The sequence below is a fragment of the Photinus pyralis genome, unplaced genomic scaffold (assembly GCF_008802855.1).
Source record: "Photinus pyralis isolate 1611_PpyrPB1 unplaced genomic scaffold, Ppyr1.3 Ppyr1.4_LG1, whole genome shotgun sequence".
NCBI classification, from domain to species: domain Eukaryota; kingdom Metazoa; phylum Arthropoda; class Insecta; order Coleoptera; family Lampyridae; genus Photinus; species Photinus pyralis.
In genome coordinates, this window is record NW_022170249.1 from 29,721,224 (window position 1) to 29,733,275 (window position 12,052).

The window sequence follows — 12,052 nt, forward strand, 5'->3', positions numbered from 1 at the left end:
ATTGCACTGAAATTATTAGGTCCACACACTCATAAATATTCCTAATCCAGTACGTCATCTAACAGCAAAAAACACATTAAGGTTAGCAGTTTTATAAATAATTAAACGGGTTTTTGTTCAATAGTCGTGACTCGTGCGGCGCTTCGATTGCATCACATATTGTACAATTAGTTTTTGTTCTTACAAATAGTTGTAAAATCCACTTCTTTACGGTAACACTTGTTGCTGTCCTTATAAAGGGAGTGTTGGAAATCAGAAATTGAAATGTAACAGGAAACGCAGTTTTTACTACAATGTATAATCACTGGAACGGAATTGATTTTACTTTTTCACTTTTGTTCGTAAATACCATGCAAATGAGATATACTTACTATTAAGTATCCAGAAATCTTTACTCACTTGAAGAACCCAATAGACCAAGAGGCAAGAATAAAAGTCGGAGGGAAAGGTTAGGAAGGGAAAGATTATTTAAAGGGGATATCTTCAATTTGCGTACAATATTAACCCCTCCAGCTTAGGTCTTCTGCCAACGACGGCATTGGACAGAGGAGGATGAAATGTATGCAAAAATAGGCTTTTCATGCTTACGTACACATATCTTTGAAACTACCGAAAACTTCAAAACAAAAAAGTGCATTAAATTTTGCATCGAATGAGACCAGACGCAGACATTCTATGTACCCTTTAGCGCTGCGCCCCAAACCAGGGCCGCCGTTAGCCTCGACGGGCCCTGGGAATATTTTTTGAGCGGGCCCCTATAATTTTAAATTTTTGTTGTCCATCACCCTTATCTTAAACTAGACATTTTCAATCTTGACTACTTGGATTTGAAACGAGAACATTTGAATAATTTTCATACAGACACAGTAATTTTCATAATTTATTATGAATTGTTAGAATTCAAATAACCAAATTACAATTTCACTCTGTGGATTTTCTTATTAGCAAAGGTGAATATCACTCGCTCAAAATTAATTTCTCTAGCAAGTTGAGCTTCAAGAGCTAATGTACCGAAATTGATCTAACGATCTTGACCCATAGTCGATCTCAAACGGTTTTTTTACCAAGCGAGCCTTCTGTCACTGTGCCGTAATTAGGAGATTTTGATCAATGGTATGGTTTTTTAAATCTTCTGCTGTGCATTTTATTATATTCTACTTTCTCATACAGAGATATGCATATGCAGATTTCTGTTAAAAAATACAATTAAAAATCAGGTTTCAAAACCTCTTTTGGCCGGGCCCCCAGAATATGACCGGGCCCCGGGGCAAATGCCCCGGCTGACCCCTCTTATCGGCGGCCCTACCCCAAAGTGAAACATCGAGGGGGAAAAAATAAACTTATAAAAGTACTGAAACTATTGAGATGACTACATATTTAAATTATTTAAGTTAAGTTTAAATTCGAGATCATGCAGACGGCATGTCTAGAAATGATTGAGATATACCGAATTGTCAATCATTTCTAGACATGCCGTCTGCATGATCTCGAATTTAAACTTAACTTAAATAATTTAAATATGTAGTCATCTCAATAGTTTCAATACTTTTATAAGTTTATTTTTTCCCCCCAGTTCTTTTGAAATGTGTTAAACTCAACTTTCAACTTTTAATGTAATAATTCAACCCTCCGGTTGGTTGTCTTAACAAGGCTTGATAATAATTCGTTTTGAAACTTAGGACAACCTTTCCGTTTTAACCACCCTTCAGGTTTTTTCACTTGGCTCCGGCCAGTTAATAATTAAAAAACAACATGTTCGTCTTATTCGTCTTCAACGTTTGTAATTTACCGTTTTCCTGTTAAATTTCACATCGCCTGATGATGGCAGTACGCCGAAACTATAGTCGCTTTTACTTTTAAAAACTTCAACGAATAAAACTATATGGGGAAGGTTTAGAGAGTTTTGATCACACAATATTATGCAATGTGATTTATGCACATGCGTTCGCTGAAAAAAATTTGGGAGGGTGAACCACTCAAGGGATGTCGGAACCACCAGGAGTTTGCGGTCGAAAATGCTTCTATTTTCAGCATAGTGGGGAAAAACTTCAGTAAAATTTCCTTTTCCAAGAGAAAGAGAGCCATCAAAATCATGGATTTGAAATCTTGAAATCTTGAATCTTGAAAAAATATATTCTTAATTACTCTGCTGCGAAATGGTGCCGAATCGTTCCCCCATGTGTTTCTCATGCATGGTAGTTATCATGCTGCAGTTGAGCGGGAGAATGAGAATGTCGGGGAAGATGAAGGTTTATGGACTCCATATGGACAGACATGACATGGCTATTATCACAGACGATGAACAGCTTTCCACTTCAAAAGCATTCGAGTGTAGCTTCAGCGACGTCGGAAGTGAATAACGGTTGGGGGGGGGGGCAAAAATCAGCGACCATGGAGTCTGAAACGTCCCTCCCCCCTCCCATGCAAAATTGTGTACGAATTAATGCAATGCAGTGGGTTTTTAAGTGACCCTGAAACTTGTTTATTTAATTACTTAAAAAATGTATTTTTGTAAGAAAAGTTTTGAAAAAAATTTAAAAGTGTCGGAGGATGTCTAGTTATGTGCAATTGAGCAACTCAGAGATACTTGACTCGATTGAGAAAACCATAACCATAGATCATTAATAATTTATTTAAAAAATAAAAATAATGAAGAACTAGAACATACAAAAGTTACAAAAATTTTGTTCCTATTTATTGCACTATTGAGCATTGTAAAGAAAAGGAAGTATAAAAAATTAAATATATCCAAAAATTTTCCGCCTTTCCGCAGTTTTCCTGGCAAATACTTTCAATATATCCTCTACTTCTACACTCTTTGTAATTTCTGCATGCACATTCCGTAGGTAGAAGATGTGTTAGTCGCTTTTGAGTGATTTATCTACTCATTCTTACTAGAGGGGGCGCGGCCCCCCTTGTGTAAAAACTGAGGGGGCGGGTCGCCCCCTCTGATCCGTACTTCCGACGTCGCTGGTAGCTGTGTAAATAAATAGATATACACTGTAAATTTAATACACTACAAACGATTTTTCATTTCTTGACTAACAATTGTTTAATGCCATTCAATTTATGTTCCCCAATCGTCTATATGAAACATAGAGCCTAATAAATACTTGGGTAGGTATATTATATACCTACCTAGGTATCATCACAGATTTATAGTATATTTAAATCTGTATGGTATCATATTATAAATTGTATTACAATAGAACACTGCAAGTAGTGTTATAATAGCCCTACGGTTAGGCAACATACCTTACATCTAAAAGAATGGCAGTATAGCAAAAGTACGAAGCGCTCTGCTGCTGTTAGAGGCAAATCCTGATACGTCGCTAAAGTTAGGTTTGCCTAAGTAATTCTAGTATTACTCATATACATGAGTATTATGTCTATGCAATGAATAAAAACACTATAAGAACTAAGAAGTCTAACGCTTGGTAATAAATCGTAGCGGACAATTGAACTGAGATATAGGCGGTACACAGTCGATCTTGAATTGAGAAGTGAGATGAATGAGTTCTAGCTTTCCCGTTGGTGCGGCAAAATTTTCTGCACATCCACATGCAGTGCGGTGATCATCACCAACGCGACGAGAAGGGGGCATGTCACGCATTACTCCATAAACGTTAGGCTTCTTAGTGTTTTTATTCAATTTTTATATGCTTTGGTATTACCGGACCTCTTCACTTCAGGCACTGTTCCGAGGTTATTTCGTATTACGGACTTTACCTGATCTACTACGGTAATCTTAGGTTTGCCGGTTGTCGGTTAGGCAATGTTCGAAATATCTTTCAGAAGATGGTGAGAACCGGCGTAAACCGCTTCAACGCATGCTACGTAACGATTTTTACGCTACAGATTCAGTTATATTGTGAACGTATAGCTGTGCTTGATTCAATTTGTATAATTTGGGAAACATTTTTTTGAAATTTTCGCTTTTATTTTTTTTTTTTGGATAAAATGCGTCAGTTTCAACTGGGACACCCTATATCTCCGTTTTTAAATACCTACATACATAAAATGATTTCGAACATTGTCTAACCACATCGGGCAAACCTAAGATTGCTGGATTACACATCAGGCAAAGTCCGTTTCTATGAAATAACTTTGACTGGAGAGGCCCAGCAATGCTAGATTTGCGTAGGCAAACCTAAGTTAGCGACGCTAGGTACAGGCTGCCCATTCCTGCACAAACTGTGATTTCCATCCCTCTAATGTGCATCTTCGTTTTCGCAAAGCATTCGAAAGTGGTCATCCATTACCAAGATTATTGTCTCATTTTCCTTCCTTTTTGAACGTAACCTTCGACACGCCCGTGTAAATGTTTATCCACTACACTCGGATCTTCACTGCTCAGATTGAGATCTCCACGTCTCGGATGGACGAGCGGACGGAATTTATGCTCGAAATAGGCGCTACTTTGAACACCGCCGGCTGTGTATGAAGTAATTTGTTCTGGGTCACTTGGACTTCGTTGCAGTAAAAAGGTCGACGTTTCACACAGAACTTCTATACAATTAATCGAATAAATGTAATTGTATTTAGGAAGGCTAATCATTTGAATTTTGACGTTTTTATACCAAATTTCGTTAGAAATACAGTAAAATGAGTCACATTTCATTTATAGAAACTACGGATTATCTCAATGCAAATTATGAGATTACTAAATACACCAGGAAAATTAGAACGATTTTGCCCGAAAGTGGTAAATTTTTGCAAACAGTTTGTATTGAAATGTGGTTTTCGGCGCAGTGTTCACAAAAATACGAAGAAAAATGTTGTACAATAGTTATACTGGTTGAGCCCTTTTTTGAAAATTGCATAAGGGGTGCAAAAAATGATTTATTATTACATTATTTGCAAAATTATAAACATATATAAAAAAGGTTGAGAAATCGCTTAGAAATCATTACTCGGGAGTTTTCGAAAACGTGGAATCCATATCATATCATATCCACATTATCCACAAGGAACTTTTAAATAAGCATCTAAAACTGCACATAATAAGAAAGTTACCCATGCAATCCCACGCGATCTGGGACACACTGTATATCTAAATGTGTTTCTGTATAGGTACACATATATGTATTCTGTGATAGAATTACATTTTAATATTATTATTTCTCTTTACAAATCGAATAGGCAGCCCATTTTGTGGCCTCAAAATCGCATCTACTGTTAGCTCAGGTTCATGCCCAACTACTTCCAACAATTTAAACTCTCGTATTAAGTATGCCACTATCGACTTTATTTCCAACATTGCAAATCGTTGACCTAAAATGGTTCCCATTTTTTGTTGTTTGTTAACATCAACCACTATACCTACCTATACAATTTCTTGAACCTGTACTAAAAGGTACATACCCATAAATGGATCGCGCTCGTGAGTTTTCTGGAGTAAATCGTTCTGGGTCGAATACATCTGGATTTGGGTATAATTTTGGGCATCGATGTAAGCCGTATGTAAAGACCGTCAAGGATATACCTTTGGGTACCAGAGTGCCTCCTGTAAGCTGCAATTTTTAAAGCTTCTTACAGTGTAGGTACTGTGTTTCCTGCAAACCAAAATCGACATTTTCCGTAGGTGTTCGTGCAAATAAGGGGACCGGAGGGTACAGTCTCAGCGATTCTTTAATTACTTGTTCCAAATACTTCATTTGTTGTAAATCGTCATACGCCCATGCTTTACGACCCTGTGGATCGATGACTTTCAGCTCTGTAAACACTTTGTCCTGTACTATTGTAAAGAAACTGCTCTCAAAATAAATCCTTACTTGAACTTCGGGATTCTTGGAAAGACAGTACAAAGTAAAGCTAATGCCAGATGTTGTCGTATCATGTCCCTGTAAGCATGTAAATAAACACTTGGGCGTTTTTCTTAAGGATGTTTTAGTACTTCAAACATGAAGGTGTCGACTTCCTCTCTAATGACGTTATGTGGTAGAGGTTTTCCATCAACTTCGCTAAGCAACAACAAATCCAAAAATACTAATCGATGTTTGTTACCCATTTCATCTTCTTTATTCGAGATATGCAATTTGGCATCTTCCAATTCCTTCTTCCTCCTCTTAATAACTGCGTTACTATAACCGTGCAAGATAGTAAGTGCCTTCTTTTGTTTTTGGTAATCTTTAGAAAGTTTATAAAGAGCATCCCACGCCTTTAGCGGGGAATGGTACCTTCTAAATACAATGGCGCACATCTCATGCACGCTTGAAACGTACTCTGAATTGGGAGCGAATTGGGCATCCACTGACGTGTTCATGGTCGCCTCTAAAGACAATTAGTGATAAAGACAAACAAATACCTGAACGTACCGCATATGATATCCAAAGAGCACAAGGCAATGTATGGGAATACATCAACTTCCTTTCCGTCACATTTTTCCAGAATATTGATCAATATGTTACCTTGTTTATCAAAAATGTCGATAAATTGCTTTAAAATTTTAAAATGAAACGCTGGCGTTAGGAGTTTTCTAATGTGCTTCCATCGTGCGCCTAAAAATAAAACATTAAATGTTTTTCTTTGATAGGTAAATCTTTTATACTAATAATAATCATAAGGTTACATACCAGATCCAGTTAACAATCCCAATCCCAACCAAGGATGAAAGAATTTGTAAATGAGGGGTTTTTCTAGTAAGGTTGTGGAACTTAGTAATGTTTCAACGGGTTTTGCGCCAGTTAGAAATAGTCTTTGGGAAAATGGAAGCATGCAGTGTACAATATCACCATACTTCTTCTTGCACTTCATTAAAGATGGTATTAAACCTAAAAAAAGGTATTACCCAAACATGTATCAATCTAAGGCGTAATATAGAAAACATGTATGTTTCAATGGGAAAATAAAAAAATCCAGCAAAGGTACGATACGGGGTGTATACAGTTTGAAGTTTAGTTTAATAATCGATAACCGTGTAGATGCAAATCAAATGCCGTGTGGGGGAGAAAAGTACCCAGCCAACACACTTACGTTTAATAAACGGTTTTAAAGCGTTTTGAAAGGATAACGTATACGTTTTTTTGTAGACCAATTTAATACCCTACGTTTAATATACGATTTTTGTTCGTATACATATATAAGCGATAACGTAGTTCCCAAGCGAAACATTTTGGACACTCGGTTAATTAAAAAAAATGTTGTTTTCCTGCTTTGGTCTGTCTTCTGGTTTCTGATTTTTGGTTTACGGGTATTATTACACCTTGTATTTATATCTCTATATATAAAAATGAACCTCTGATTCTTCTGGTCACGTAATAACTTTAGAACGACTTTACCGATTTCATTCATCTTTTTTTTTAAGTTTTCTAATACTGTGTAGAAGGTTCTTACGGCAAGAAAATCTAAGAAAATCGCGCAGAAAATTGGAAATTTGGAGAAAACTTATCGACTATTTAAACATCGCGCGTTTGACGGTGCGACGGCAATTGTTTTAACAGCTACATCGATCGGTAATGGATCGGCATATATCCGTCTAAAATTAATTTATTCATATCATAGTGTGCTGTCAATTCGATCGGATAGTTTATCCAGATTTCAGTGAGTTTTTTGAGAAGTTTCGAAGTTATTTCACCGCAATCACGCCTTTTATATTAAAAGTTAGATATACCTAATATCCATTTTTGGTACCTAAGTGTTGAAGGTTGATAGACTAAACACGTGGTATACATAGTTATACAGAAACACTAGGGAGTCAATTTCTATTTTCAGTTGAATTTTAGTTTTTTCAAGATGCTATTAATTAGACGTACCAACATGGTACCAACTTAAGTCGCAGAATTCGTAATCCTACAAGTCAAACATATATACGAGTACTTAAGGCTCCTCTGTAGTCAATTTGTATTTCAGTGTTATTGCAATTGGTTAGACCACCAACAATACACACTGCTACATGATGTACCTACCTACTCCTTGAGTGAAACCAATGATGTATCTATCCTTCTCAGTTTTGCATATCTTCATTTATTGTTAAACACAATAGACCATGTATAATGATCAGGAACTAATTAGGTAAACAAGTTTATCGAATAGCTGTACAATATTTGACTGGGAATGCACAAATACCTATTTCTGTTACCGTTGAATAAATTACTTATTAAATGCATTTACTGCATTTCTCTATAATGACACCTTCTGTAAATTACCTGGTTTTCAGGTAATTAGTGGACTAGATTAGCATTGTTTGTTATAACATTTTTTAATTACACCTTTATTTCCTGTGATTTGTTCTAATCATTTTTACTGATTTATAGATTTTTAGTTATTAGGTACATGTGCATGAATGATCGCTTGTAAAAATGTTTCTATTGGACCGATTTTGTTTGTTTTTTTTTATCGACGCTGAATTTTGTTTTCTTTAATTTACTAAAGAAGTGTTATTCATAAAATATGGACCGATTTCGAGTTTTAAGCGAAAAACTGAGGTTTTTTGGCTGCCAAAAGTTGTGCCGGGAAGAAATTGGTGTGCACTCTTCAAATACATGTTATTTGGACCCAAATGGACCATTTAAAACGTTAAAATCGTTTACACCACATTTTGCAGGAATCGGCCCTTCTGACTGCTCCGCATACTGGACTATCTGAGGAAACTGATAATTTTAGATGGGAAATATACACAAACGTGTAATTTAGTCATATTTGATTTCAGCTAACTAAACTACGCCTTTGGTAGTTTGAAAGCATTGTTATAAAACAGAGTTCATATTCAGCACTACTTATGATATAATATGTGAAGTACCTAGTATTGTACGTACCCCCCGCCCTGTCAAAGGGAAATATTACAGCCTCATTATAAGGTTTTTTTTGTATTTCTTGAAGCATCGTGATGGGATGCAAAAGGTTTTAGAAATAAAAAAATTATTTCCAATGTACCTATAATAGGAGATCCATTTTTCGTCTTTGGAATATGTGACATTATGATTTACAAATCAACAGCATTCAAATAAATAAATAATAAATAGTAATTTATCTAATCCATATCATTAGGAACGGCGTAACAATGTGTAGGGTAATGCCAGGTAGTTTCTTTTGTTTTCCCTTTTAAGTAATGAGTTGTCGCCTCAGGCGTTATAAGTGCAATTTGAATTGCCTATCCTTACGTTAGCGTTTTGATTTTTTTCGGAAGATCGCGAAACATATTTTTTAGAATATATGCCTTATCATAATAGGTGGAAATAATATCTTTAAGTACCACCGTAGGAAATACTGTCGGATTTCCAAATTGGTGCTGTACGTTTTTCTAGCCTCATTACAACGGCTGTTATCTACAAAAAACGATTTTTCTATTCATCGATCTTCCTAAAAAACTAAGGCCGTTCTTTTCATCATTGCAAAGAATATCTACTATCGAGAATTTGTTAGACTTCAACTACAAAAGCAGCATTTCATAAGAAACTTTAGCAATTTTTCCAATATGGCGGATTGACTACAGAGGAGCCTTAAGTCAAGCTGACGAGAAAAGCGAAGCGCGAAACGAATTAACGGAATCGATATGAACAATGCAGAAATGTCCCCTTTAATCCCTATCGAGTTACATTTAATTATAACGTAGCAATCGAATTACAGTACAAGAACTTTGTGTGTCCACATTGCAAGGCTTTTAAGATTAAAACTGACGCCCCGGGATTATGTTGCGCCAGTGGCCATGTGAATTAACGCCATTGGTACCGCCAGAGCCACTATATTCTTTGGTTTCCGGAAATGGGCCTGATTCTATACATTTTTTGACTCATATCCAGAAATACAATAATTGCTTTCAATTACGGCATTTGGCGCAACAAAAAAAGGTACCTTGCTTGCTAGCTCTGAATCGCCAAAAGCAACTAGAAGTGAGTGCGTTTATTTTTTATTATTTTGGGGAGAGATGGGGAGATTTTGGGGCAAGTGTGTCAAAATCTCTTTTCCGGCTAAACGGTTGAACCGATTTAAACCAAATTTGCTACACATATTCTTAGACATAAAAGGGCAGAATCGCGCATGCGCAGGTGGGGCGGGTGGTACCTGTGCTAGCCACAGCAAATTTTTTGAAATAATTGTTTGTAATTATTTATTCCAGGCCGAATTTAATAGGTATTCATAGCTAAGAAAGAGGAAAGCGTCCGTCGGGTCAGCTAGTCTTGAAATAAATATCGAAATTTTTTAATTGATGAGTTTCTAAGGGCGCATACGTACGCGCGCAGCATACGTTATGTCGTCTGAAAAAATTCAGAAATTAGTTAATACAGCTATAATTGTTTGGACGAATTATGACGTAGATTATAACCTTGAATTATAATTCATCACACGTATTTTAATGCCTTATTTTTTGTTTTCAAGTATAACTAATTACTCTTATTCTAGATGAAATTTTAATATAAAAATTTTCCCTGTCGATATTAAACCTGTCATACACACAATGCTGCGTCAATATTTCAATGTAAATACCAGCAATTTGGGATTTTTTTCGTCTTTTAAATTATATTTCGTAGCTATGGTTACCTATAATTATTTTTCAAAAATGCATATACCTACGTCAGAAATATTTTAATTTACAAACAAATTATAATACAATTTTAAATTACCTGTTCCTCTTGCGAAATGAAACGTATTTCCAATAATTGGGTAACATCGTGGACCGGGATATTTATGTAAATATTTGCGGTAGTTAACGTAATGGGATAATGATAAAACACAAAAGTACCCAAAAACGAATACTAGAACGAGTGACAAAATCAATATCATATCTTCGAAGCACGGAACCCAACTGGTTGTACTAGAAGCAAAGAGTGGGTACTCTTTGCTAGAAGCATGGAACACGAGCTGTCAAACTAAAAGCAGTATTACAGAATCGTTGGACCCGATGTAATTTATCATAATTGGGTACATTATTTCTTAATTTCTAAAAGATGAGCGGTGCTTATCTAGCTCCTGCAAAAAACTGCAGAATAGGTAACTATAAATAACCTTTTCACTTGCTTTTTATGTGGAAGTCGTAAGAAAAATAGTGTACAGCGATATTGATTATAAACTACCAATGGATATTTTTGTTATCATCGCAGATAGTGATATATATAGCCATAAAAAATGAGTGACCGTCTAGTCACCTTTGACATTTTTGTTTACATGGCAAATCGTACTTAACTTGAACTTACAAAGGCGATTCGATAGTCACTCATTTTTGATCGCTAGATATATATTAAACGTAAAAGTTGTAGAAGTGATACGAGTCGTCCTAATGTATCTTAAAAAGCACAGTGGCGTACCACAGCTAAGAGGTACAACAACAATATTGTAACGTAAATTTAATTCTGTACAAGTAGTTAACAATAAATTTATAACAGTCTAGAAATGATTGAATTACATTTAAAGTATTATATATCAATCACTCACAGATGCACAATTTATAACAGCGTGAACTATTTATTACTTCGGCTCTAAAATTGGAACTGTCCTGAATCATAAGTCGGTTTGCCTATATAGCTCTTTATTGATAGTTCTCGAACACTCCCGAGTTTTTCTAAAATGTTCTCGAACAGTGCATTATGCGGGTCAATCTGTAATTGGGTGCAAGCCTGTTGAGGGCCCAGAACAAGAGAGGAATAATAAATAAAATAAAATAAAACAGGCACGTCATATTTCTTGAAATATTCGCAACAATATAATTTTTTTAAATGGAACATTTTATTTATTTATTTATTCATTCCAAACAGGCCTAATTACATGAAATGTAAACTAACTTAAACAATTGAGAAAGCGTAAAATCGAACTGTATTATTGTATGTCCTATATTGCAGAGTCCCAAGGAGTTTTAATTAATTAGACGAATAGTAGACGATAACAAGTTTTGAAAATTTTTTAAACGGCACCGATAAATCAAGATCAATAATTGACGTTAGCAAATGATTCAACAAACGCAACATAGCTAAGAGGGGTGAGTGGAAGCGAAAAGTACTTGAAATGTATAGCTCTTGTTATCTGTTATTCAATGCGTGTAGTTTTTTTTAACTAGAATTTTTCATTAAAAAAATAATATTCTAGTGACATTATCGATGAATTGCTCCATTATTGGAAT

At 35.5% G+C, this 12,052-nt stretch overlaps 1 protein-coding gene across 2 annotated transcripts; it reads right to left on the reverse strand.

The window, feature by feature from the left end:
• Positions 1-4,826: 4,826 nt before the first annotated feature.
• On the reverse strand, positions 4,827-10,816 carry LOC116159257 (cytochrome P450 4C1-like). Of its 2 annotated transcripts, XM_031472208.1 has the most exons (8): positions 10,563-10,809; positions 6,576-6,773; positions 6,318-6,500; positions 5,897-6,273; positions 5,775-5,843; positions 5,564-5,732; positions 5,327-5,506; positions 4,827-5,274 (listed from the first exon to the last, which is right to left on the reverse strand). In XM_031472208.1, the coding sequence occupies exons 1-8, from the start codon at positions 10,720-10,722 to the stop codon at positions 5,102-5,104; spliced, it is 1,509 nt and encodes a 502-aa protein (XP_031328068.1). In that variant the 5' UTR covers positions 10,723-10,809; the 3' UTR covers positions 4,827-5,101. The 2 variants fall into 2 exon arrangements, with proteins under 2 accessions (XP_031328068.1, XP_031328069.1); XM_031472209.1 differs by lacking the exons at positions 4,827-5,274; positions 5,327-5,506 and having other exon boundaries at positions 5,578-5,716; positions 10,563-10,816.
• Between the last annotated feature and the right edge of the window lie 1,236 nt (positions 10,817-12,052).

Bases quoted from the DNA above. Each gene is read 5' to 3' on its own strand.
- LOC116159257 (XM_031472208.1), bottom strand. From the start codon at position 10,722: ATGATATTGATTTTGTCACTCGTTCTAGTATTCGTTTTTGGGTACTTT. The intron at 6,774-10,562 runs GTAATTTAAAAT...ACCTTTTTTTAG, and splicing joins TCATTTCGCAAGAGGAACAG to GTTTAATACCATCTTTAATG. The intron at 6,501-6,575 runs GTATGTAACCTT...TTTTATTTTTAG, and splicing joins GGGATTGTTAACTGGATCTG to GCGCACGATGGAAGCACATT.